A 27977-nucleotide genomic window follows, 5' to 3' on the forward strand; every position below is an offset into this window, starting at 1 on the left:
CCCTAGTTTCCTGAGAGACATTATCTCAAAATGATGGTGGTGAATGAGCCAGGAAGACAGCTGAAGTCAACCTCTGACCACCATATGCAAGGGCACACACTTGTGCACACATAAACCATACATAAACACATGCATGTGAACACACACAAATTTGAGTAAAAGGTTATGTATCCAACCATGGGAGACTGATTATTTGGAGAATGATGAAGTTGAACACTGATAGAGCCTAAGATAAGGTTACTTGAAATCAGACTGTAAATATAATAAAGAATTTGACTTCACTGTAGGCCACTGTGTCCTTAGACATTCTGTAAGTTTCATCCCCAGGTGATGACTGTAAAACCACCTGGACAACTCCTGTCCATTTCAAACTGAGATTACAATCCTGAGACACATTTGTGCTCTGCCAACCACTACCCCAGGAATGATGACAGTCTCGACAGGGAAAAAGTGATTAGGATTTGGGGCCTAATAAAGAGACTCTGCTGAGTGAGGGAGACTGATGAGTAGGGAATGATTTCAAGGGTTATAGCTTCAGTCTTTATAGACATTAAAGGATTTTTACACATACTTCCAGTTGAGGCCTAAGTTACATTTATGTTAAGAAAAAATGAATCAAGTGGGGACTATAATTGAAAAATACAACTTAAGTGATGTTTCAAACAAATATTTAAATATTTTTCCCAAATTTTGTTTGCTGGTATTTAAATACCCTTTATTCCAATTTTAATTTTTGACTTTAAAAATATCTATTTATATTCTGCAGGTGTGTGTTTGAGTACATGTTCATACGTGTATCCAGTGCTTGTCTGAGGTTGGAAGGCCTTGGTTACGTTGGAACTGAAGTTATGTGCTACCATGTGAGTTCTGAAACTGAACCCTGATCCTCTGTAAGAGCAGCAAATGCTCTTTACTGCTAGGCCTTCAATCTAGTCCCGTCATTTTTTACTTTTATGATAAAAGTGAGAGCCAGGCACAGTGGCACATGGCTTTAATCTCAGAACTTAGGAGCCAGAGGCAGGTGGATCTCTGTGAGTTCGAGGATAGTCAGAGCCACATAGTGAGACCTTGAGTTTCAAAACAAACAAAAAAGTAAGAATCCTAGTGAAGGCTTTCATTAAAAAATTTCACATTAGGAAAAGATTAGTTTTTATAGAATAAAAACATGAATTTTAATCCTAGAGAAATTCTTAAATAATTATTAAGACTTGTTATCCCCTCTACCCAGGGTGGGGGACAGTCAATGGCAGGGAAAAAGAAAACTGTTACACCTCCTATTTTTTACAAAATGCTGACTGACATACTCATAGCAAATTTCAAGCTATGGAAGACTAAATTTGCTTATCACAGAGAAAATGAACACAGTATGAGCACATGTACATTCAGAGAAAAGGCTGTCCTGACCTTTGTGGCTCCTACATCAAACAATTTATGTAAATAATAAAGGTAGAAACAACAATGCTGACAACAACCCTAATAACTAAAATCCCACAGTCAATTACAGACGCAGAATTTTGTTCTAGACACCTGGCCCCATACTCAGTAGTCTTATAAACACTACAGGGGAAATATATTAAATAGGAAATATATGACCAGAGAAACAAGAGAGGAGAGATGAGAGGCCAACACTGTACTGACTTTATCTGAAGCCCATGCAGAGCCATTCCCTGATGAGAGTGGTATTCATTTAGTAGAGAACAAACCCCTGCCCTGGTGTCTGTTCACAATCTCAGGCAGTATGCAATGTTTACACTTACTCACTATAATTATTTACACGGTAAAGCTAATTCTGGGAACATAGCATATCTAAGAAAACATGATGTAACTTTAACAGTTAAATTAATGTGAAGCTCACAATAAGCAGAATACAATACTATATAAAAATCATTCTTACCCCAGCTTTGAGCAAGTTCCATGTATAATCTATGGCACAGATAGCACCTGTTCTTCCACAGCCTGCACTAAAGATAAAAAGTTTGAGAAAAAACTTTGATTTTCTAAAATAAAAGGCATAGTAACATTCAGAAGCAAAAAATTTAAATTTTTATGAAATTCTACTTAGTGAACAAAATACAAATTAAAGCACAGAAACAGCACTTTCCTTTAACATTAAAATCTGAGTATTTAAACTTTTAATTAACAGTAAGTGATTCACAGGAAAACTGTAAGCCATAACTCTGCAAGTCTTGCCAGTAGTACACTGTAGAAAGAAAGTTATTCTCAATAGTTGTCAGCATAATAGAGTGCTCAAGGTGGCTTTATGCTTTGGCTCACAGGGACCAATAAACTGTAACAGGTGGCGGAGAAGGTCACAAGACCTAGGGATGAGCTGTAGAACCAGCAGTGCATTCAGCAGCCAGCATCCCATAAGGGAGGACAACCGGCCTCCACGTCACCTCCTCAAGGACACCAGGGGCTAGGCATTTAAAATGATGTGGGGAGCTTCTTGTGAACGTACCCCAGAGCAGCCTGTGCCGACGGAGCACATAGGAGGCAGAGGCAGGGAGTTTTTGAGTCCCCAGTCCATTTGGGACAGGATTTAAGATCCTGTCTACAAACACACACACTACATCTCGAATGGACACATTTTCTTTTCTTTTGTAGACATGCTTTTTAAGTTACTGCAGTTACACAGTTTTGTTGCTAAAAAGCATTAAAAATCAATTTTCAAAACCAGAAAAATCCAACTGAAATGAGACTTAAGAATTATGGTTATTGACTGAATAATATGACAGAACAGTAAATAATTTCAAATTGTAAAACAGCTAAGTCAAAACAATTTCTTTATCTTTCAATTCCAGAACAAACAGCGTTCTTTTTTAATCAGTCCACTACTTGATTCATCACTGAACTAAGTATGGAAAACTGTTTTAATTCAGCAAACCACTTCTGGAATAAGAGGCAGAAATCAGTCCTCTTCACTAATCATAAGATACCAGTTAGATAAGAAAATTTCAAAATTAAATCATTTCAAAAAAGTAATTCACTAATAAGTCTCTATGTCTGAACATTTTCATTACTTAAAAAGCTATTTAATATGCACGAGCTTTTGTCTTTCTGTCTGTGAACCACACGCACACACGGGTTGTGCCCAGAGAAGCCAGAAGAGGGTGTGATGTCCCCTAGAACTGGAGCTGTGAGCTGCCCTGTGGGTGCTGGGAATCAAACCTGGGTCCTCTGGAAAAGCAGTCAGTGCTGAGACAGTTTCCTTTCTTTCTTTTGTTTTTGTGGGGGGGGAGGAGAGCACAGGGTTTATGTGTCCCAAGTTGGTCTCCTATTCACAACCCTCCTGCTTTTGTCTCCAGAATGCTGGATTACAGGCACCCATCACCATACTGTGTTTGCTTTATTAACTTCTTATAATAAATTACAGATACAAACAACTTAGCAAGATAAATTTAGGGTAATTTTGAGAAATACTGACTCTAAGGTCTTTTGAAAAATAGAAAAATTGCCTCAGGAAAAAAAATTGCCTCAGGAGTCAAGTAGCTTTTATACTATTTGGAAATACATGGATTTATCTAATGAAATGCTACATTAGGTTTTGTAACATCCTACATGTTACTAACAATACAGTCATGACTATACTGCAAAGGTACCTCCAACACACGTTTTCATGACTGATCCAACATTTATTCTTTTAAAAATTGTATCCTCAGTAACATTCTTACACGCATTATACATGGAGACCTACAAATGAAGCTAAGGGGTGTGGTTTGGATGAGAAGCACCCTCCACAGACTCAAACTGAACATCTGGTCTCCATTGGTGGCACTCTGTGTGGGAGTGTGTTGTGGACCTTTAAGAACTAGAGCCTGGCCTGGCTGGAGTAGCTACAGTATTGGAGGTGGGCCCATGTCTTTCCTAACTATTTCTTCCCTCTGAAACTATAAAGTTAAAAAAAACAAAAACATTTCTTCCTTAAATTGTTTTGGGTCATACTATTTTACGGACAGCAACAATAAAAACGGTGACTACTTTTCCTCTGTTTAACGCACTGCTTAGTGTTTCCCTTAGCTGTGTCCCTGGAGTCTTTTTGTTTAGGGTTTTGCTGCTGCTGCTCTCCTTCCTCCCACTCCTTATACAGTCTCTCAAGCAGTGAGATTATAGGCATGAGTCACTCTATCAAGTCCTTCAACACTTAATTTAAACCAAGCTGGGTATGGTGGCTCATCCTTGCACCTGGGAGGAAGAAGTAAAAGTTCAAGGCTCACCTGGGCTATAAGACAAGCCAAAAAAAGAGAAAGCAATGGTCATCTAAGTGAGCCACCCATTTAAAGATCTTTATAAAAAGGGTTGCAGCGAAAAGTCTATCACAAAATCTGCAGCAGAGTCTCACAAATGCAAGCTGCAGCAGTCCCACAAATGCAAGTTGCAGCAGAGCCTATCACAAATGCAATCTGCAGCAGAGTCTATCACAAATGCAATCTGTGACAGAGTCTATCACACTGGCTGCCAGTGAGACAGAGAATAAAGGGTTCACAATATTTAAGGATACAGAAAGCATATAAATGCTTACTTAGGCAGATAGGGAAAAATCAAGACTATCTTCTGCCAAACTGGAATGTTTCTTTGCTGTTCATTTTAAAGACTTCAAGGCTTAGGAGTAGAAAAATAATCAGACAATAAAAGTAGGTCAGTCTGTTTAATTAAAAATAGATGGTTATCTTATTTAACACAATTAACCTCTAACACACACTTGGAGCACAAAATTAGTTACCCCCCAGTTGCCCCAGAATTCAAAGGCTAGGTTTACATGTCAAATAACTAACTTCGCAAAAAAGTAATTGGAATTTAAACATACCTGAAAAAGTAAAAACATTTCTATAAAGTAGCTGAATATAGCTATATCTAAAGTTAAGACTGCTGCGGGACAAGTCATTATTTAATTTTAGGTAATGCTACACAGCACAATTTTAAAAAGTTGTTTGGTAAACTCACGATACCAGCTTGACCTACATAAAACACAGTTTTAAGCCTTTAATCCTCAAAAAACCTTGGGAGATTGGCATATTTAATAATAAAAGCCACCCACCACAAATTTTTAAAAGGAAAAAAAAAGAATGTTAGTTTCAAGGTATGCTTAAGATTTCAACAATTTTAAGCTATAATTTCATAGCATGACAGGCAGACATGGATTCTTGTTCCTCAGGAAGAAAAACAGCACTGAACATTTTGTCACTTGGAAAGCACCTTATAACCTACACTGAAAGAGTTCTGAAGTTGGTATATGTCTTACAAACGGCACCTTTGCTGTGTGGCTGGCACTGGACTGGCCTTTTAAATTCCTATGTTTAATAAGTGTGACATGATGATGTTTCCTTCTTCTTTCCTTCTGTTTTTCAGACAGTCTTACTACGTAGCCCTGAATGGCCTTGGCCTCTCAGATCCTCTTGTGTCAGCTCCCTTGGTTTTGGGATTATAGGCATGTTCACCGCACCCAGGACTTGTCTGAAGACCAATGGTGTCTTAGACCAGAAGACCTATGCAAATCTATACACAAAGTCTGAGACATTGGTCATATCAGGGAATACGATGATTTAAAAAAAAAAAGATTTATTTATTTATCACATATATAGTGTTCTGCCTACATGCCAGAGGAGGGCACCAGACTGAATTGTAGAAGGTTGTGAGCCACCATGTGGTTGCTGGGAATTGAACTCAGGACCCCTGGAAGAGCAGTCAGTGCTCTTAACCTCTGAGCCATTTCTCCAGCTCTATGATGATGTTTTACTGTAACACTTAGATAGTCTATTAACTAGATTAGATTATATCAATTCACAGGGCCTCAAACATACTATAACAGGGCTAGGAAAGTTCAAGATACAAAGCAACAAAAAATAAAACTTTATTTCCTAACAAACTGATCACTGTACTTGTCTACATTTTAAAAATTCTTTTGTACCTGCAATGAATACAAATAGGCACATCTTCATGTTCTTGGTATTTCCTCATTAAGCTTATCATGTCCAGAATAGAATCAAACGATGAAGGAACATCATGGTCTGGCCAGTTCACATAATGAAACTGATAGAGCCGACGAGATTCCTTCATGAAAATAGAAATTCGGTAATTAGAAAAATATATTTACAAACTTTGAAGTTATGCATTTCATTTAACTATCATTTCTAAGATACCTTTTAAAAATGAAATAAACAATAGCCTTCATTTATTGACTACTTACCATATACCCGGTATTGATGATGTCTCATATGTAATAATTTATTTAGCATCCACAAGGAAGGTGGTGCTCACCTTTTACAGGTGAGGAAATTTAGACATATTAATTTGCCTGGTGTTTTATAGGAAAATAGCAAATGCAAGATGTAACCCAAGTGATAGTAACACATACAAGATGCTCTTAACCCACTCTAAACTCTTAACCAACACTATAACCCACTTAACCCATGTCTCATAACCCACTCTATACTATAAAATTGATGATACATCATTTTTAGACTTCATTACAGCTAGAGGACCAAGAGAATATCCTAAAAAGAAAAAGAATGTCCAACTCCAAATCCATTTTTCTCACTGTAGGTGATTGGTTCTCCACTTGTGGTATAGGGAACTGTCTATCTCCTCTCAATCCTTTGGGGCAACTGGGACAGGAATGGGGAGGTTTGTGTTCAGAATAATGCTAAGATTTTACTTTCCTTTTCCTTTAACCTGTCAATGTAATATAGACTTATGTATTCCATGTCTTTAAACTTTGTCCAAATTTTTAATTTTATAGCAAATACTGAAAACAAAAGCCCACATAAATTAAAGATCCAAAGAAACTTCACTAACTCTAAAAAATATTTATTTTCATTTATGAAGCTGAGTGAACAAACACATGTTCCATCTTCTGAAAGTGGAGTTATAATAGTATGAGTTGTGAACCACAGTCGGGCTGGAAATAACCTGGGTCCTCTGCAATGGAAGGGTTCTTAACCTCTGCGAAGTCTCCCTAGCTCTCAGTAACTTTTAAGATTGCTTATTCTAGATGTCAACTTAAAGAACAGATCTTGGAATTCAGTTCCAACATTCAAGTTATGTATCTGTCATCTATGAAGTAGGCAAGTTATTTAACTTCTCAAATACCCTTTACCTATGTGAATTACACACTTTTTATAGTTAGGATCACTGATTTATCTGATACATGTGTAGAAACTAAGGTACTAACTAGGGATAAAGCCTGCAACTTACATATAATAAACGATTCAACTAAAGGGTATGATTAGTAAAATCAGGGAGAACAGTCTTACAAGGTAACAGTTTGTCAAAAGAAAGCAGGTAGGCTTAGAAACGGATTGGGAAGAATGATGCACCTTATGACCAAGTCAGACTAACAAAAACAGATGAGAAAGAAGCTGAGAAGCATTTTTCCAATGTCCTTTGAGTGTCTGGTTTCTTCCCTGAGAAATTATCATTTTTTTGGGGGGGGTCTGAATCATTAACCTAAGTAAATTAAGATTTGCATTATTTTAACTCTCAGTAAACTTTTTAAAATTCACATTGTTTTACTATAAATTTGGTAAGTGAAAGGCGCAGACACTAAATAAAGTGCATAAAAGCAAATCCAAGACTCAGCAAGAATGGGGTGGTGGGAACAAGTGTGAATGGGAACAGGCACTCTTTATCTATAATGGGAATTGCTTACATTTTGAAACTCAAGTAAAAGTGTTCGAATGAAGTAGTCTGTTCTTGCTTGCTCGTTTTCCTAAAATGAGAAAAACTTGTGAATCAGTAAAAACATTAAAATGAAAAGGCATACATATCAAAATACTTAAAAGTACTCAACCTAAACATTCTAACATTTAGAATTTTGGACATATCTAATAATTACTTAGACATCTCAAAGTCATGCATTAGAGTTTTTCACGGTGCTGGGGATCTGAGCACAAGGCCGGCTAGGAAAACACACACTGAGCTATATGGTTACTTCCTATGTCCATCTACTGATCATTTAATCACGACTCTGCCATCTACAGAACAGAGCATAGCAGCAATCATCCCCAGAACCATTCAACAAGACAATCCAAAAAGAACGTCACGACGTCATGTCTGCCACTGCACCCCATTTTCAACCACACTGTCTCAACTCTCAATTTAAACGAATAGCAACTCAAGAAACAAGGGAAGAAAACCCCATCATTAGTCTCATTATGGTTGCAGGGAACATTAACACCTCTGAGTCTACACCATCTTTTAGAGTATTAGAAGGAAGTCTGACATTTGCCTGCTGCCGAGTTCTTCTTTTTTGTCTGTTAGCTCTAACCACAGACAGCTTAGGTCAGGCATTAACAAGAATAAAATACGCTACTCACTAATAAAATAGATATCCACTATTACTCTAGGCTGGGAATTTATATATTTATTTATTGTTTTAATTAATTTATTATTATTTGTTTTTTCCTTTCCTTTCCTTTCTTCTGTTTTTTGAGACAGGATTTCTCTGTGTAGCTCTGGCTGTCCTGGAACTCACTTTATAGACCAGGCTGGCCTCAACTTCAGACATCAGCCTGCTGTCATGTCTGTGTCACGTCCCTCACCCAAAGCATGTGCTACCATGTCCAACCTTTTTTATTTTTCCATCTACTGCTAAGAGGAAAATGTACTTTACTTCTCAAAAGGAGTCAAGAAGCTAGCATGCTCACCATGCCTATCACCCCAGCACCCGGAAGACTAGAGTGGGAAGTCTTTCAAGTTTGAGGCAGACTTGGCTACAAATGCAACCAAATGATTTGCACAAAGCCTGGTGGGCTAGAGCTGACACCCAGGCTCAGCAGCCTCCTGCACAACACAGGAATGAACTCCTGCTAGCTGGTCTCCTCCTCTGACCACCACAGCACTCTTCTTTACTCTATACCAACAGTCCCCACAAGGCTCATTTTATATGCTATGGCTGTTCTCACTAGCATACTTTCAGTTTGCAATTAAAATCAATGAAAATAAGAGTTGTCTTGACACAAAAACCCATAGAACAAGGGTGTGGGGGTGGAGAGGTGCCTTGGTCCTGCCTCGACGAGATGATGGGAGGGACTTAATAGACTTCCTAAGGGAGGTCTTACCGTCTCCAAGGAGCAGATGGGAGGTGGGGGAGTGGGAGGAGAGGAGGGAAGGGGAACTGAGATTGGAATGGAAAAAAAAATAAATAAATTCATGGGGAAAAAAAAGCACAGAAATTCCTTTTTAAAGTCTTCAGCATGAATTAATTTTGATACTGACAAATCAGATCAGTTTTTATTCACTAAACCAAACCTCATATTAAGAAGACTTTTAAAAATTTAGTTCAGATGAAAACCACCCAGAAGTCTATTCATTTTTCTCCCTGCTTATGGAACTGCTGTGTTGTTGAATACTGAACAACAAATTTTTACATGAATTGTGACATTCACTACAGTTGTCCTATTGCATTTAAAAATTCGTAAGTGTTAAACATAACCACATCACACAGAACTAAGTTCCCTGAACTATCCTGGGACCTAATGTAGAATCATTTCACACTAACAGGGTATGATTTTACTGAGGTATGTTGTCGTGTGTATTAGTTATTACTCATCTTAGATAACCCATAATGTAGCCGATTAAAACAGAACACCTTTTGCCCAGTGTGGTGATATATACTTTTAACCCAAATTCTCAGGAGGCAATGGCAGGCTGATCTCTGAGGTCAAGGCCAGTCATGGCTACAGAGTGAGACTCGGTCTCACAGAGAAAAACAAGTCACAAAAACCTTTGACACTGTCCCATAAACCATCCATTTTAACTACAATTTCAGAGTATTTACTGCAGATTGAATTTGAGTTCAATAGATTTCTTTTGGATTTACCAACCTCCATAATTTCACGAGCCCTTAAAATAAAGCTCTCTACACGCCCCACTCCCACTCCATTTAGCCCCACTGTTCTGTTCTCTGAAGCAAGTTCAGGGTCATTTTCAGTTGGGCAAACACAACACTTATTCTAGGTGACTAAGAAATAAGACACTGAATGCAATAAGTAACTATCTCAGCTCATTTCCATTTACTTCATTTCCTCTCACGCCCCCCTTCTTCTCTCTCTTCATCATTTTAGCTTCCTTTTCTAAACTTCTACTGTGGCAGTGTTTGAACTTGAGTTTAACTCCAGAGATCATTAAACAGTGGGAATACACTCTAGGTCTCCACCTTCACACCTGCGCCAGGGACAGGATCTTCTAGTTTGGTCTAAAGCATTGGCTCTCGACCTTCCTAATGCTAAGACCCTTTAATACAGTCCCTCAGCTGTGGTGACTCTCAACCATAAAATCATTTTCCGTGCTACTTCATAACTGTAATTTGCTACTGTTATGAGCTGTAATGTAAATATTTTTGGAGACAGAAGTTTGCCAAGGGGGTCACAAGCCACAGGTTGAAAACTACTCGTCTATAACTTGCTACGAGGACCAAGCCCACTGGAACAACGCTCCTGAGAGGTGCTGGGACAGACGTGTGCCACCAGGCCCAGACTATAGCTTAGGGTTCACATCAAATTATCTGCTATAAGGGATAACCCTCGCTTTCAGGATAGCAATTCTCAAGCTTAACTTTGTACAGAATTTTAAAGTGTGGGTAAGGATAATAGGAGAGGTTAATATGACATACTATACCCCACCTAACAACGTTCTTTTCCATTTATTTGATTAGAAGTGAGTATACCAATTTTCATAGATAATTTGAGAACAGTTACATAAAAAGACAGAATCAACACTAAGATAAGGAAAATCTAACAGTTGTAAAAGTCATGCCCAAAGCTCCTAAATCTAAAAACAGAATAAAACATTAGCATTGCTTACTACAGTAAAAGAAGGTTTACACAGAATTAGACTCAGTGGATTAAAAACAGGTCATGAAGACAGTCGGTGGGTCTGAGAAGCTAGAAAATGAGGCAGAGATGGAGCTGATCAAAATATATTGCATTCATACACGAAATTATGAAAGAACAATTTTTAAAAATATTTTAAAACAAATAAAAACAGGTACTTACACAAGAAATTCTAAATGGTGCAAATGTTATAGGATCTTCTCCATACAAAGGCCAGTAGCGCTCACACTTTTTCTGTTGTCCAAAAAAGATAAACAGAAAAGAGTTCAGTAACTGTCTGATTTTTTTGGGACTTTTTGTTTACAATATTTTATGTACATGAGTGCTCTGTCTTCATGCACAACAGAAGAGGGCATCAGATTCCATTACAGATGGTTGTGAGCCACCGTACTGTCCCTGGGAATTGTGACCCCCCTTCCCCCCAGGAAGAGCAGCTAGTGCTCTTAACTACTGAGCTTCTCTCCAGCCTGGCACTATACTTCTTAAGCTTTTACAAATACTTTGTGTTCTAGGACTAAGAAGAAAGAGCATTTCTTTGGTATAAGAAGCATTTTGTCACTGCTAATTTTACTATTCTATTGGCCTGTGCTAATTAAGAGTGATTTTCACCACTTATACGATGAGATCATTAATGAAATAAGAAAAATCCTAAATTTTTTCTTTCTCCATTCATGTTGACTTTATTCTTGCAATGCCCACAGATCCTTTTTTTCTTCTCAATTTCCCTGACCACCACCCAGTGTGGGCCCTCAACCCATGCCCTGGTGCCTGGTTTCCTTTGTCTCCCTTGTTTCTTGCCCCCAATTCTTAACTACAGATGCTTAACCATCACATATGCTGCCACCCTTAACCATTCCTTCTTCTTGAGCAGGCGGTGTTTAAGAACCCAGAAATGAGAAAACAAAGGTTCTGGGCCCGGAAGGCCCTCATGGACAGATGATGATCAGATCTGGGATGACCAATGTGGCTGCCATCTCAGCCCAGATCCAGCATTTCCAGTCAGTTCACCACAACATTTACTCCATTCTACAAGCTGCTGGCGAGCATGGCGGAAACAGTGTACACAGGACAGGGCAGGGCAGTGATGGAGTCAGTCCTTAGATACAGTGCACACAGGACAGGGGTGATGAAGTCCTTAGCCTCTGGGTTGGCTAGGGAAACCCTACACTTTATAGCACTTAAGAAAAACACTCGATGAGCCGGGTGGTGTCAGAACACGCCTTTAACCCCAGCACTCAGGAGGCAGAGGCAGGTGAGTTACAGGACAGCCAGGGCTACACAGAGAAATCCTGTCTCAAACCTGTCCCCACAGCCCTCCAAAACCCAAACAAACAACAACAACAAAAAGAAAAACCACTAAATGAACAAAATTTAAATTTTCAGCTAAGCCGGGCTGTGGTGGCGCACGCCTTTAATCCCAGCACTCGGGAGGCAGAGGCAGGTGGATCTCTGTGAGTTCGAGACCAGCCTGGACTACCAAGCGAGTTCCAGGACAGCCTCCAAAACAATACAGAGAAATCCTGCCTCGAAAAACCAAACAACAACAACAACAACAACAACAACAACAAAAAAAAATCCAGCTAAATTGAGTAACAGTAAAGAACATTAACATAGAAAATTTAATTAGTTTTCAATTTTTAGATTTTATTATCTTTATTTGCTGTTCAACATTACTTAATACTGGCAAATAAAGTTATTTCCAAGGAATAAAAGAAACTAGTTAAAATATGGCTTCTCCATTATTTATGACACATACACAACAAAGATTTACCTTGCTTCTGTAGCAATCTCATAATGAAAATTTTAATAGCCAGTTTTTAGAACCTATAAAGTACCTTTACTAATGAATCACATTAATATAAAGAACTTCAAATAAAGATACTACACAACTTATTCTTTAAGTTTGAGTTGGGTGTCACATCTAGAGTTCAAACAAGTTTTACCTAAGTACCATTTTTTAAAAATATATTACCATCTTTTATAGTGACAATTTCAGGACTAACGCTGTAGAACATCACAATGGTATGTAATAAAGCATCAGTTATACACTACATCAGCTAAAAATGAAAGCAATGGGAATCTTAGTGACCAGAGTTTGCTAGTATGTGTAAGGTTCTGGGTTCAATCTGAGCATTACAAAAAACAAACCAAGCGATGATTTTCTTTTCTGAACTTTGAAAATAGTATAAACAAAAGCTGGGAGTGGTGACACACACCTTTAATCCCAGAATCTGGGAGCAGAGGCAGGAGATCTCTGAGTTTGAGGTGACTCCTGGTCTACAGAGCAAGTTCTAGGACAACAGCCCGGTCTTGTGCGTGCGAGCGTGCGTGCGTGTGCACGCACACACAAGTGGTGGTGGACTAGGTATAGTTCTTGCTATACAAATATGAGAACCTGAGTCTGGCCCCCAGCATCTGTGTAAAAGTAAGGTAGAGTGGTACCCATCTGTAACGGCTGTGGGAGGAGACAGAATTCTGGATGCTTAATGGCCAGCCAGTCTAGATGATATGAGCCCCACGTTTAGTGAGAGACCCTATCTCAAACAAGGAGAGACAGACAAAGACTAGACTCTGGTTTTTCACAATCATACATATTTGACCGTACCTGCACACACATACATGTAACTATGTACACATGCATATAGACATACATACATACGGAGAAAGACTGTTGTTGTTTTTTTAAATATGAGATAAGGTCTTATGTAGACTTGACTGGCCTGGAACTCATGGAAACCGATCTGGCCTCAAATCTGTGGCATGTGCCCCACCTCTGCCTCTCAAAAGTGTTGGCATTACAGATGTATGACACCATATGCAGCTTAAACTGTTATCATTAGAATTACTTTAATATGCCTATTTGTTCCATTTATTAATATTTCAAAAATTACTTTCTAGACAATAAACTGTATTTGACTAAAAATACCATGAAACATTTGAAAACTTTAAGTAATGCTAACAATTATTTTTAGTATATCACAGAATGTACTTCTGAAATATGCAAAGATGTTTGTGCTTTGCTCCATATAGCATATAAAATAGCAGAGTACACAACGAAGTGTGCACCCTTAACTACTTGGGATCAGGCTACTGTAAAGTAATAAATGATCAGGAATCTCTAGCCCCCAGATACAGTGTGTTAAGTGGTATACATACCCTTCCCATCTCAAATTCTCGACAGGCCATTACGATGATCTAAAAAGGAGTTGGAGATAAAGACTATATCAGTTAAAAACAGTTTTACTTTTAAAACTAAATGCAAAATCTCAAAAATTATCTTTTACTCTGAGCAAAAGTACACTTGTTGAATATTAACAAGTCGCTTTAATGTTAAAAGTACAGTATAGGGGCTGAGAGAGATGACCCAGTTTCAATTCCCAGAGCCCATATGGTGGCTAGCAACTATCTCTAACTCCAGTTCCAGGTGATCTGATGCCCTCTTCTGGCTCTGCAGGCACTGCACACACGTAACACAGACACACATGCAGGCAAACACACATAAAAACAAATAAAATTTCAAGAATGAGTATAGGATAACAAGACTATCAAAACCGTATCTTCTAAATAAGAACTACCTACACAGCAATAAGTGATGTCATTCAAAATGACTTTTTGTCTGGATTAGGCTGTGAATCTGACTTATTTATTTCTTACTTCTGAATTATATGAAAGGACTGTTGTGGCATTTACCTAACTCTATTACTCTTAACCAAATATTAAAGAACATTTTAAGTGTAACTCTTTAAAGCTTGAATATATTAAGATTAGCAGCCTCTATATGTAAGTTAGGCTATATGTGTCCTCATTTTATAATAGCATTAAAACCTATAAAGATCTTATAGCAAAATTGTACATTCTAACATTAAACCTTTACTGTAACTATCATTGCACTCTTTTATTCCTCTATCATCTTCTTTGCAAATGTACTTCAATGCCTCAGTATGTAGTACGCATCAGTACACTCTCCCCTAGATACCTCAGCAATAATGTTTATTACAATATTTCCCTTGAAAGTACTTAATGAAATACACAAATTTTAAGTGACCATTCTTTAAGTTCTAAAACATGTATATGTCTGTGAAATTCAAACTCCTATCCAGACATAACATGTTTCCACTACTTTGGAAATTTATTCCTGCTTTATATGTCATTTGAAAGTGAAATGGACAGCAAACAAAAATACTGTTGTTATTCCATCCTCCTTTTATTGATCTCTCAGAGGACAATTAAGGACGCCAATCAGTTAGGTCATTGTAATGCATTCGTGGGAAAGGAGAGAAGTCCTTGTGACTGGCTTCCACGTCCACACGTTATCAAGGACGACAACGCAGAGTCTAACAGATGGGCTCTTTACAGTGCCCAACAACCCACATGAAATGTCCTTGCCTTCAGACCAACGGGCACACCGTTTCCCTTTATCCAAAAATCCAAACAAACAAAAAGGCCTACAGTTCAGATATACTTCCAATTAAATGAGTTGGGGTGGGGTGGGGAATAGGGTCCTTAAATTCTTCACTTAACAATTTGCAGTTAACATACTTACATCTATTTTCCTAGGAAGAGGGACCCAAAAGAGTCTACTTCTAGCAAAAGGTTAAAAGACAGGGCTGTCATGGATGGAGGAGAGGCACATAGAGTCCCCACTCCTAGCTGAGGAGATGCTGACAATTAACGGCTGGTAGGGAGGCAGAAACAGTATTTTCTTTTTTCAGTCATTATTTTTTAATTTTAAGTATATGGACAGGTCCTTTGCCTACATGTAGGTCTGTGCACTACACGAATGCCTGGTGTCCACGGATGTTACAAGGAGGCATTAGATCCCTTGGCACTGGAGTGGCAGGTGATTGTGGCCCACCATGGAGGTCCTTTAGGAACTGAGTCACCCCTCCAGCTCAAGTGAGTTGTCTTTGGGTGCGACCTTTGCAGGCTCACCAGGCTTCAGTGGATGACTCCATATTGGTGTTTATGAGCAGCACTAATCGGACAAGACACGGAAAGGGTGATGCACAGGGGATATCCCACAAAAGCTGCATAGGGGAGCAGAGGGCAAATGTGATGGAGATACACTGAATGCATGTATGACTTTCTTAGACTAAATTAAAAATACTCTATGAGTCTTTAAAAGAACATGCCTATATTATCAGTCATATAGGTTTATGCAAGCATTCATCTTTTTAAAAATGATTTTAGTTATTTAATAGCTATATTATTGGTTATTGGCTTAGGACAAGATTTAAATTATAGGCACACTTTTCTGAAAATATTTGAACTAGTTTGTGAGAATTTAATGAGCATCTTCAAAACTAGCCTTTGTCTTTTCCAGAAATGTGTTACCCTTAAACCATTATACCTAAAAAGCTGTCTTACTTCTTACTCGTAAGACACCTAATGTTATTACGTATTACAGATCTCGAAAGTGACAAGTAAGTCACTTACCACGACATTGTACTCCCATATCATCCTCCAAAAGTCTATGACAGTGTTCGCTAAAGGGCCTTGGGTCGCCACATACGCTTTTGGCCCATAGACGCCCTGAAAGGATGAAATGCAGACTTTACGTTTACTGTGATCAAAGAATATTTCGTAACTCAATTCATTAAGGTTTAAAGTTTTATTAGTAATGTTTTCATCATCTAAAGCCATTTTTTTCATAGTGCATAAAACATGGCAAAATGTGCCAAATCCATTTCAGCTTTGGCTAATCAATAATACTCTGTATTTGCTGGCTGTACTGTACAGAATCAGTACGAAATCACTTTGTATTAAGAAATAAAAACAAAATCTTGGACATGGTGGTGCATGCCTTTAATCCCAGCACTCAGGGGCATGAAGACCTCTGTGATCTGTGAGTTAGAGGCCAGCCTGATCTAAATACTGAGTTCCAGAACAGCCAGGGCTACACACAGAGAGACTCTGTCTCAGAAAACAACAACAACAAAAAACCCTTAATAGGTAGTCCAAAAACTAGCCATAGTAGAAATACAAAAGCACAGTTTGATTCTAAGAACAACACTGAAGTCAGCAGTTCTTTCCATGGTAGCCTTAAGAGTCCATTCAGAGCCTACTACAGGGCTTTGGAAAAAGGTAAGAATAGACCAAACATGACAGCTGACTAAAGTAAATGAACTGGCATACACCTGAATCAGTGCCCTCAGCAGAGTTAAAAACTAGAACTCTTAACACACATATATAAAAGAGTCTACATGTTGACAACATCTGAAATACAATACCTATTTTTTGTTTAATTCATAAACTTTGTGTTCATTTTGTTAAAAGACTCTTTACCTGACACCATATTTAACAATACACAGACAATATTAATTTTTACTACTCTTATTATCTAACACTTATTATCAACAAAATATCTATTAAAATATTTATGGCTGCCAATATAAAAATCGCTGAAAAACTGTAATAGTTGTATAACTAGAGTCAAAAGCACAAAATAACCTGTGAAACAAATTTAAGCCTTTACTTCAACATAGTCACACAGGAATCTGTGTCCTCTTTCCTAGTAAGAGCATAAACACAACAGGCAGAGCTAGTAGAGCAAGTCTACAGTTTCTAAGGCAAGAAATCTCAAGTTCCAAGCCAGTCTGGGCCCCATAAAGTGTCTCAAATCAAGCAACCACCTACCCACCTACCACTTCAATACTTTTGATTCAAGGCTGACTACAGCTATCTAACAGGATGACTATCACTTCATTATTCGATTTTTACTTAATTATTTATCTTGAGACAGTTACGCTCTTTAGCTCAGGCTGACTGAATTTACTGCAATCCTCTGGCCTCAGCCTCCAGAATATTGGGATTCCTGCCACATTATATATCACCATCCATGGCTCTGAGTTGTCACCACAAATAGTTGCAATACCAAACATTTTTAAAATTTCAGTTATATCTTATAGATTTAAATAAGTATTACCTAGTAATCTTGGCACTATTAATCTTAAGAAACCGTTGAAAAAAACAGTGTTTGTTGTAATTTCATTACCAAGAGAGACTGTAAGTACTCCAACAACATAGAGGTGCGCTTAAGCTCAAGGGATAGTCTGCTGATAGTGTTGATGGCCTAACGTAAAAGCATCTCTGCTATAGCACACACTGGCTGTGGTATCTGGCTCAGGCAGTGGAAAGGCAAGCACATAAGATATACCAGGCAAGGGTTTCATTCTTATTTTCTTATTAGCACATGTTGGCAGTTAGTACCTTCAATAAAATCGGTATATAGGAAGGCATTAAATATAGCAAGGAAAAGTCCCTTCATTTTAATACATACCTTAATAAAATTTGCATTGATATAGTCTGAATCTTGAGATGGAGTCTTCAAAGTCAACTTAACTCGGCTGTGGTCAACTACAAGAGAAAAGATTTTCATGTTATGTCCAGGTGTCATGGAAGCACTTCCTTTTTCTGGCTTTTTGTGGCAGAGCCCCACAATGTAGCTCACAAAGGCACTGAACTGCTTTCACCACCAAGTGCTGGGATTACAAATGTATCACCACATTTACTTTAGAAATACAAAGTCAAACTTAGGTATCAGGAGGGTAGTTTTTAACATTATTTTAACAAAAGGCAAACCTCTGAGAAAAGCAAGAAAAAATGTAAAGAAATATACTAAAGCTAAATATATAAAACATCAGGCACTGACCCAAATTGTCTAGAGTGGTATCTAGGGGTTAAACCTTAGCACTTTCATTTTTAATTTAAATTTTGTCTTTAACCCTGGCACTTCATGAGGAAAGGCAGGTGGATTTCTGAATCCCAGGCACCCTGGTCTACAAGCTCCATCACAGAGTGACATAGAGACTCTGTCTTACAAGACAGAACCAAGTAAAACGTTCTGAGTATGGGTGTTTTGCCTGCACGGATGTCTCTGTGGGCAGTGCGCGCAGACCATGTGGAACTGGAGTTAGAGAAGGCTGTGCTGGGAACTGGACACAGTCTTCTGGAAGAGCAATGCTTTCACCACTGAGGCTCTCCCCAGCCCAAACCTCAGAACTTATTAATAACTGCTACTCAAGAGTTCCTTTGCCAAGGTTCTTATTAAGAAGTCTACCTTTTCATATTGCACAAGAAATTATGAAAACTAAATAATTATGACTAATTAATTAAAATACTAAAGTATGACAGAATTAAACAAAAAAATAGGTATATAAGGTAAAAACACAATCTTTTACCTTCCAATATCAGGACTCATTTTATCTTCACTTGCACTGAGTTATGTAAATCCTTATGCATTTTACACACACACACACACACACACACACACACACACACACACACACACACACACTTATGTGTGTAGTTTTTCGAGACAGGGTTTCTCTGTGTTCCCTGACTGTCCTAGAACTCGCTTCATAGACCAGGCTGTCCTTGAACTTACAGAGATCGTATGTCTCTGTCTCCTGAGTGCTGGGATTAAAGGTATGTGCCACCATACCCAGCCAGTATTATTAATTTACTTTTATAGGAGGGAGACAGGAGACGCTGATGGATGGGACGCGTGGGTCACATGGAGGTTATCAGAGGACAAACTGTAGCAGTTGTCTCTCTCCTTCCACTAAGTGAATTCTGGAAACTTAGGTCATTAAGACTCGGTAGCAAGTACCCTAATTCATGGAGCCAACTTGTCAGCCTTAATGCTGATTTAAAAAAAAATTAGGTTGGGCATAATGGCTCATGCCTTTAATCCTAGAATTTGGGGAGGCAGAGGCAGGAGGATCTCTATGAGTTTGAGGTCAGACTCGTCTACATTACAAGTTCCAGACCAGCCAGGGCTACATAGGGACCCTGTTTAAACCCCACAACCTCATTAACCTAAAAAATGACAATAAACATTTAGAACAGATTTAAACAAAGGCAGCAAACATAGTTTGGAACAACTACTTGCTACTGAGTTTCCTGCTTTGGAGGATGGCTCTATTTGAATCAGGATCTTGCTATACAATCCAGAATGACTTTGAACCCATGACTAATTGTACTCAGCCTCCTAAATACTGGGATTTCAGGAATATCCCCATGCCTTGATTAATTACTAATATCTTCTATAACCATAGCCAGAAAATTCAGTTATAAAACCATTAAATAACAATTTCAACTATTTTTCTGATGTTTTCCATTTTTCAAGATTACGTATAGACTTATTTCTCCTCTTCTGTCTCTTTCAATTATAAGATTCTCTGATTTTTGCTGACTGGGAGGGAATTATCTATTTTTGGGAATAACACCCAGGATCTCAGCATGATTCCCAAGGCCCCATTAGATGGCTCCCAACCACCTGTAACTCTAGCTCCAGGGGACCTGAGGAACACTGGCCTTTCTTTGGGACCTGCACGCATGTGACACACACAAACTCACACAGGTACATATGTGTGCACATGCTCACACACATAAATAAAGAAAACAAACACTACCACAGAATCATGTTTGTTCTTAATGTATAAAATTATGGTTGGGTAATTCGTGAAGTACTTACATCTTACTATTTGTAATTTAAAGGAACCTTACTCACCCAGGTATTAGAACTGCCTAATACTTACTACCTTTTCATTAGAAAGGATCATAACACATAAACTGTAACTATCACATATGGCTTTCTAATCCACAGACAAAAAATATGAAAACCAATTAACATTAAAGAAGATAAAACTGGAAATGGCACCAGCTATGAATAAACTTACTGAAATACTACAAAGGCAGCTGTAATGAATAGTTTTCCTTAGTTCACACTTTATATAAAGTACTTAAGGCCTTTTTACTTGAGTTTTTGGGATGGGGTCTTTATTTTGGAAATCTGTATATATGAAAGCTATATTAATCTCTGAAAGCTATTTACCTCTAACATTTTCCAGGGACTGCATGGAATGTCCACATGTTGTTACTGTTGTCATTTATTTCATTCACATGACTTGGCCTCCTCGTTTTTAATGTGATTTTGGAAAGAAAATAGATGTACCAAAAATGCTGCTTCTCTTACACGAGTCTAAAATAACCATATAAAGTGTCCTCTTAACATGTTCACCAGTACTAACTAAGACATCCCAGTTAATAACTGTCATCCATCCATAGGATGGATGTGCGTCAAAGATAAGACTACAACAACTGGTTCAAAAAGACAGTTAAAGTCAATAGTCGACAAGCAGTCTGCCTATGTGCAGGCTGGGGTTACTTCTCACTCTCAAAAGTTCTCTAGGATGTAAAAAGCTTAAGCATACACATGGTGGAATATCCCCAATTCACCAAACCCAAAGGCTCTCTCTGTTTTAGCCCTTACAAACACAGACCATAGAAAAACAGTCTGCTGTCCAGGGTATACTAAGATCGCCTGCTGGACACTGTGGCCCACCTGAAATCCCAGGACTCAGGAGAAAACAGTCTGGTGTCCAGGGTATACTATACTGGACACTGTGGCCCATACCTGGAATCCCAGGACTCAGGAGAAAACAGTCTGGTGTCCAGGGTATACTATACTGGACACTGTGGCCCACTCAGGAAGAGGACCAAGAGCTTGGCCAACCTGGACCACATGTGTAGGACCTCCATCTTAAAACCACGCAACAACAACAAAAAGAATTCTTTCAACACAGTAAGAGTAAAAAAAAGTTTTGTTTAAATAATTTGAAGACTTTCCAGCAAAGAAAATATCCAAAAATTGGCTAACAGCAAGTGAAAAGCTACAAATCAGAAATAGATGAAGAACCACTAGAAAAATTACAGTAAGTCTGGGCCCAGAAAAAAGTCTTAGCGGACAGAGCACTGAAGCGGTGGCTCCCCTTAGCCCCAGCCTCAGAAGGCAGCGACACGGCTCTCGAGCAAGCCAGTGAGGCTAATCTGACTAAGACTGTGCCTCAATGAGGAGCAGCTGGGGAACACCACCAACCTCAGGCACATGTGAGTAGGTCCACAGGCACATGTGAGTAGGTCTACAGGCACATGTGAGTAGGTCCACAGGCACATGTGAGTAGGTCCACAGGCACATGTGAGTAGGTCCACAGGCACATGTGAGTAGGTCCACAGGCACATGTGAGTAGGTCTACAGGCACATGTGAGTAGGTCCACAGGCACATGTGAGTAGGTCTACAGGCACATGTGAGTAGGTCCACAGGCACATGTGAGTAGGTGCACACACTCATGCAGGAGACCCAAACACACGGGGAAACCAACCGTGCAGGCAAGCGCAGTGATGCACACCTGTGAGTGACCCCAGCTGCTCAGGAGGCTGAGGCAGGGGAGTCCTTGAAGGCAGACGCCTAATGCCAAACTGACACAGTCTCAAACAAGCAAACCCAACTGCTGTAAGTGCTGGTAGGAATGTGGAAAACTGGTCCTCACGTACTACTGCTGGGAATATAAAACAGTGGCTCTGGAATACAGTTTATCTCAGTTCAGTTTCTTAAAAAGCTAAACATAAGCTAGGTGCTACGTGGTACATGCATCACAAGGCTGAGGCAGGAGGATGAAGAATTTGGAAACACAGCAACTTGCTGCCTCATAAAACAAAGAAGGTTAAATACAAACTTCTGTAGGTCTACAATTATATTCCTACATAGGCACCCAAGAACAATAAAATTGTATTTATAAACGAGCCTTATTCAGAAATATTTTAGTAACATTACTTACAATATACATCAAATGCAGAGTGGATAAGCAAAATGTAACACAGTCACAGGATTAAAAATTCTTCAATATTAAAAAGAAATTAATAGCCGGGCGGTGGTGGCGCATGCCTTTAATCCCAGCACTTGGGAGGCAGAGGCCGGCGGATCTCTGTGAGTTCGAGGCCAGCCTGGCTTACAGAGCAAGTTCCAGGACAGGCTCAAAAACAATACAGAGAAACCTTGTCTCTAAAAACCAAGGGTGGGGGTGGGGAAGAAATGTAATACTGTAATAACACAAATATAACTAAATGTGTGCTAAGTTAATAAAGTCAGGCACAACAGAGCACATATTATATGATGTTTACGTCAAACTTCTAGAAAAACAAAATCTAGAATCAGAAAGCAAAACTGACAATTGCCTGGGATTAAAGAATACAGAACTTTTGGAAGCAATGAAATGTCCTAAAACTGGATTGGGCTGCTTTCTGTATGACAATATTACTTTAAAAGTTTATTATATACTTTGTATTTCTGCAGACAATGGACATGTTACATATTTAAATGAAATAGAAAAATTATTTTTTGATAACTATGTAAGTACAACTGCTTTCAATGTAACATGTCAAATCTAAACAGGCAGAAACTGACTAAAATTCTTCTCTCCTGACTCCACTACTGAGGTCGAGAACTGGCACTCAAAGGCACAACTCCGGCCTAGACAGTTTCTGCGCGGGGTGAGCTGCGTGCTGTGCAGGGCAGGCTGTGCAGCAGTACCTGGAATCTGTCTTCTAGAGGCTGCTAGTAGCAGGACAACCAATGCCTCCTGCCAAATGTGCCCAAGCACCACAGCCATCCTCTCTGAACATCAAGGCTTTGGATACAAATTACTTTTCATGATGTGAGCACTGTGATAAGTTACCAAACTCCTCCAGACTCAATTTCCCATCTGTAAATGTGACAATGAGGGAAAAACCTATCTATCACATAAATCAGCAATCGATTTACTAGCATACAACTAACCCTCCCCTTATAGTCCCAATTTTCTCAATGCCCTTACCCTGTCTCCAGTATCCCTATTACACTAGTCACCACAAGACAGGCTTATGTGAACTTGTACTCATGCTGAACCCTAGGCTAGAACATGAAACACAAAAGGAGGGATTCTGCATCGTCAGCACAGATTATGCTCACAACTTGTTGTAAATGAGTATGGAAACAGAAACCTGGAGCCAGTGAAGACTGGCTTCTCTAGAATACAGAGAAATCAGTGAGCAGCACCCAGAAATCCATGTCAACTCCTGTTCTGAGGTGGATTAATGCTACAGTCTGACTGTTTGTATTCCCCTCACATTCACACGCTGAAACTGACGTCCCATGCAATGACGCTAACAAGAGGAGCCTTCAGGAAGTGAGGAGGGCATGTTCTGATGAGTGCCAAAGAGGCCCAAGGAAACTGGGTTGCTTCTCGTTCTACAAGAGGACGCAGCGAGAAGGGACCAACTAAGAACCAGGGAGTGTGAGCCTTCATCGCATCCAAAGCTTCCGGTGCCCTGACTTTGGACGTCCCTCAATGCACTCCTGCTGATTACAAGCTACCAAGTTCAATGAGTAAAGCAACTGCTAAGGAAGTGGAGTGTATTTAAGCAAGAGCCTTACGTGGTCATTGTGCTAGGTTAGCAGAAGATGTGCGACCTATCTCACACTCAAAACTGTCCTTAGAAGTATTATCACTCTAACTCCAATTTACAGATGAGAAAGCTAGACAGTGAACACCAGACCTGGCCTTAAAACTGGTCATGTCCAGACGTGAGTGTCCAGGGTAGCTCATCACTTGTTCTTCTGTGCTGTTGCTTGTTAATTGTGCTAGTATTATCTAACCACACAACTCGCAGATGAGAACGATGTAGAACAGCTAACAGAAGGTAGGTTTAAATATAGGCAAAGAAACCAGTGAGGAGGGTTGGAGAGACGGTTCAGGCAGTTAAGTACTTGCTGTGCAAGCCTGAGACCTGAGTTCAATCCCCACCCTACACATAAAAAGCCAGACATGAGTGGTACTTGCAACACCAGCACTAGAAAGGTGGACAAAGGTAGATGCCTGAGGCTTGCTGGCCAGGTAATCTAGCCCAACCGGAAAGCCTGAGCCACAGTGAGATACCAAATCTCAGAGAAAGACAAACAAAACCAGAAATGGCTCCTGAACTACTAAATCGAGGCCAACTTCTGACCAGCTCACAACACAAATCACAGATATACATGCACACAAGAAATCAGTGAGGAACAGAGGGAAGATAAGCAAAGGAGGAAATGATCAGAGAGCGTTAACCATGGGAGACCAGAGTTTCAGAAAATGGGACTGGCCAATGGCATAAAACACTTCATAGGAAAGAAAAAACAGTGAAAGAGGTGATTGGGAACACGAGGCTACTGGAGAGAAGCTTGAATAATGACACTTAAGGTAATGGAGCCATAGAATGTACACAGTTCAAAATATTTGAAGGGGAACACTATAGCAGATTTCAAAGACCAGCAGGTCTAAGGCAAAATTTCCCTTCATAAAATGTGGACTCTCAGGTAAGCATGTGTTTAAAGTAACTTATGCAGAAAACAATGTTATCTTAGCATAAAATCATGATGAGACTATAATGTTTCCAACTTTGAACATGCTTAGACACACTGACTGACTGTTGAGGAGAGCAGCCACAGGTTTCTGAGGCATCTTATGGCCACTTTTCATCCAGTTAATCAACTACGGTTCTTCTGTGATCAGGTAACAGACAGATCAGTGTCTTAGCATTTTAAGAAACTATCCCAATTGTCTACATTGGTTTTTTTTGTTTGTTTTTTAAAAAAAGGGCTTCTAAGAAGTAGTTTCCAACTATTGTGTAGTGTACCTCGGAAGGGCTGACACTACCTCCTTGGCTATTCAAACAGGAACAAAACTAGAGGGGTTACAAGAGCTACATAGCATTTCTATTTAGTCTATCAAGGGCATTTCAAACTTACATGGCAGTATGTCCTTATATCTGTTCTTTTTAACATTCTCTTCTTTTTCTCCAGTGGCTGTGGGGTAAATCTTTTCTGTTCTATATTTGGTTGACAATCTTCTTAATCGCTTAAAATACAAGAAAATAAAATTCAAGTTTAGAGAAACATTGATATTTTCAAAGTGTTAATGATTTACAAAGAGCTCTTCAACAAATTGTTACCCAATTCCTCACAACTAATTCTCCTATTCCTCTATGCTGTTAATTTCCCTATCCCTTAAAAATTAACCCTAAGAATAAATTTTTAGAATAAGTGCAATTGTAAGATTAATGTTTATTCCAAATGAACAGCAAAGGTAACAGCTAGAAGTAATTTTATTTAAAGCTATCAATAAGCTGAGAATTTCTGTGTTTAATAAAGGGTCTTGTTAAGCAAATTTTAAAATCACAACTTAAGCAGGTTTCTTTTCTCAATAACCCAGGAGCACCCATGATGCTCGCTGCAGGCTCTTTCCACAGCATCCCCTGATAATTACTTGTAAAACACTACAAAACAAAGTTCTTTCACACTGGATTGGAAACGTTCAACAAAGACTAATTCTGCTTATTCACTGCCTTACAGAAGTGGTTTGTGGGTCAGTGACAAATTCTTACCACATATGGCAGTAGGGATGTTCTTTGGGCTGGAATATTTCTGTTTGTCAGTAATACACTTCCTGCTTTCAGAAGAACTGAAAGTTGGCATTGTGAATTGTTTAGATTCTACTCAACTACACTTCTAAAAGTTAATTTCAAAGGAGATTACTTTTTTGATAGATTAAGCACTTTGACTTTAGGACTCAAAATTATTAAATACAAATGAAATGAAAAAAGTCTGGTAGCAATTTAATTTGTTCACCAGTTTATTTTTGTAGCTGATACAAGTAACTTAAGAATTTTCATGACTGTATTAAAAAAAACCCACAGATTTTTAACACAAGAATCTTGTCATATTGTTATGATACTAGTTTAAATAGTTTTACACAGGCACTTACATGGGAAACGGTTATTTTTGTTTTACTCAGGGAATTAAAAAAAAAGGCTAAATTTTAGAGACTGAACACAGGAATATACATTTTTCTTTCTTTTAAGAAAAATCATGCCATATACTGGCACAATGCCTAAGTAAAATTTTCCCAGGCTTATGGTGACTTTTGCCGTAGTGATAAAAATCTCAAAATATACAGAGGTGTAAACCATCCAGGTTTCCTTATGCCTGCAACCCCAGCACTCATGGGACCAGGACACTGGGGCCACACTTCAGTATGATGTGGGTCCAAAAGGAATATTACCAAACTGGGAGGGAGAGCTGGCAGTTGCAAATCCACCTAAATTTCTAGACATGTGCTTCAACATAAAACTGGCACACATATAAAATAATGTATGCTAAAGCTCTTTATTGCAATATGTCCATAATAGCAAAAGTTCACCAACAATAAAAAACGGCCTATTAATGGGACTGGATATATTTGCTCCATACAATCAAATATGAGGAGTAAAAATCAAGTTAGGAAGCTCTGTCTGGAACATGGTAAAATTCTCATTTAATGGAAAAGCAAACACTAGAGTATTCTCCTATTGCTATTAGTATTGAAATATCTTTCCAGGAAATCGAGTGGCAAAGGCTGCAGCTGTGGGAAGGGCAATGAGACGCGGGCAGGAAAGAGCACTGTATCCTTTCACACTTGCATGTCATGTGGGCACACTGAGTGTAAAGTCAAGCAAGGGAAAAGGCAAAAGGACTGCTCTGCTCAGAGACTTCATCATTCCTTGTCAATACCACATCTTGCATAGCTGACTGTTTTCTCTAGTCAAAGATTTGGTATCTGAAAAGATATATTTTAAGATATTTACAGCACCTTAATATATAGTATTATGTGAAAATTGAACTTAAAGGATGCCAATTTAAGCAGCCAGAGATGCACGGGCAGGAAAGAATGTAATCTGAAGCAGGAGTGGCCTACAAAGGAAGGAACAGGGCCAAGCTGAACTACGAGGGGCTACCGCACATCTACAACACCTGCTGCTCACACAAAGCCTTCCGTGTGTGACAGTTCCTGAGAAACACATTTACAAAGTTATGCAAAAGCTGATAATTATTAGAATGTCTTTGTATAATAAATATCTAAGTTTGAATTTTTATTTACCTAATGTTCTTAAAGCCTGAAATATCATGAAATGCTTTAAATATTCAACTTTAAATGAAGAATATTTTATGAAAATAAAACCAAAAAACCTCACGTCTACATAAATGGCCTGATCTGGTCACTGCATATTTTATATGTGTGTACATACATGGACACACACAGATATATATATATATGGATAAAAATGTCACACTATACCAGATACATATGTATGATTATTATGTGTAAATTAAGTCACATAAAATTATAAATCTTAAAATTACCATATACAAAATATACAACATAAAACACAATAAACTTTGAAAAAGGCTAATATGCAGAAAAATCTATAGCTTCATTAAATTTTTAAGTAGACTTCATTCTTACCAAAAATAG

The 27977-nt window shown here is 38.7% G+C and overlaps 1 protein-coding gene across 3 annotated transcripts in view; it reads right to left on the minus strand.

The window, feature by feature from the left end:
* Positions 1–27977, minus strand: part of Ptpn12 (protein tyrosine phosphatase non-receptor type 12) — a 67137-nt gene that overhangs the window by 18793 nt on the left and 20367 nt on the right. For 2 of the 3 annotated variants that reach the window (XM_040735134.1, XM_040735135.1), the window contains exons 2-9: positions 25436–25544; positions 18109–18185; positions 16266–16361; positions 13986–14024; positions 10992–11063; positions 7646–7705; positions 5906–6048; positions 1895–1961 (exon numbers count right to left, since the gene is read on the minus strand). In XM_040735134.1, the coding sequence (XP_040591068.1) occupies positions 1895–1961; positions 5906–6048; positions 7646–7705; positions 10992–11063; positions 13986–14024; positions 16266–16361; positions 18109–18185; positions 25436–25544 (663 nt within the window). The remainder of the gene's footprint in view (positions 1–1894; positions 1962–5905; positions 6049–7645; positions 7706–10991; positions 11064–13985; positions 14025–16265; positions 16362–18108; positions 18186–25435; positions 25545–27977) is intronic. The other variant, XM_040735136.1, reaches the window with a different exon arrangement.

This window comes from Mesocricetus auratus, unplaced genomic scaffold (assembly GCF_017639785.1).
Source record: "Mesocricetus auratus isolate SY011 unplaced genomic scaffold, BCM_Maur_2.0 Super-Scaffold_100043, whole genome shotgun sequence".
Lineage (NCBI taxonomy): Eukaryota > Metazoa > Chordata > Mammalia > Rodentia > Cricetidae > Mesocricetus > Mesocricetus auratus.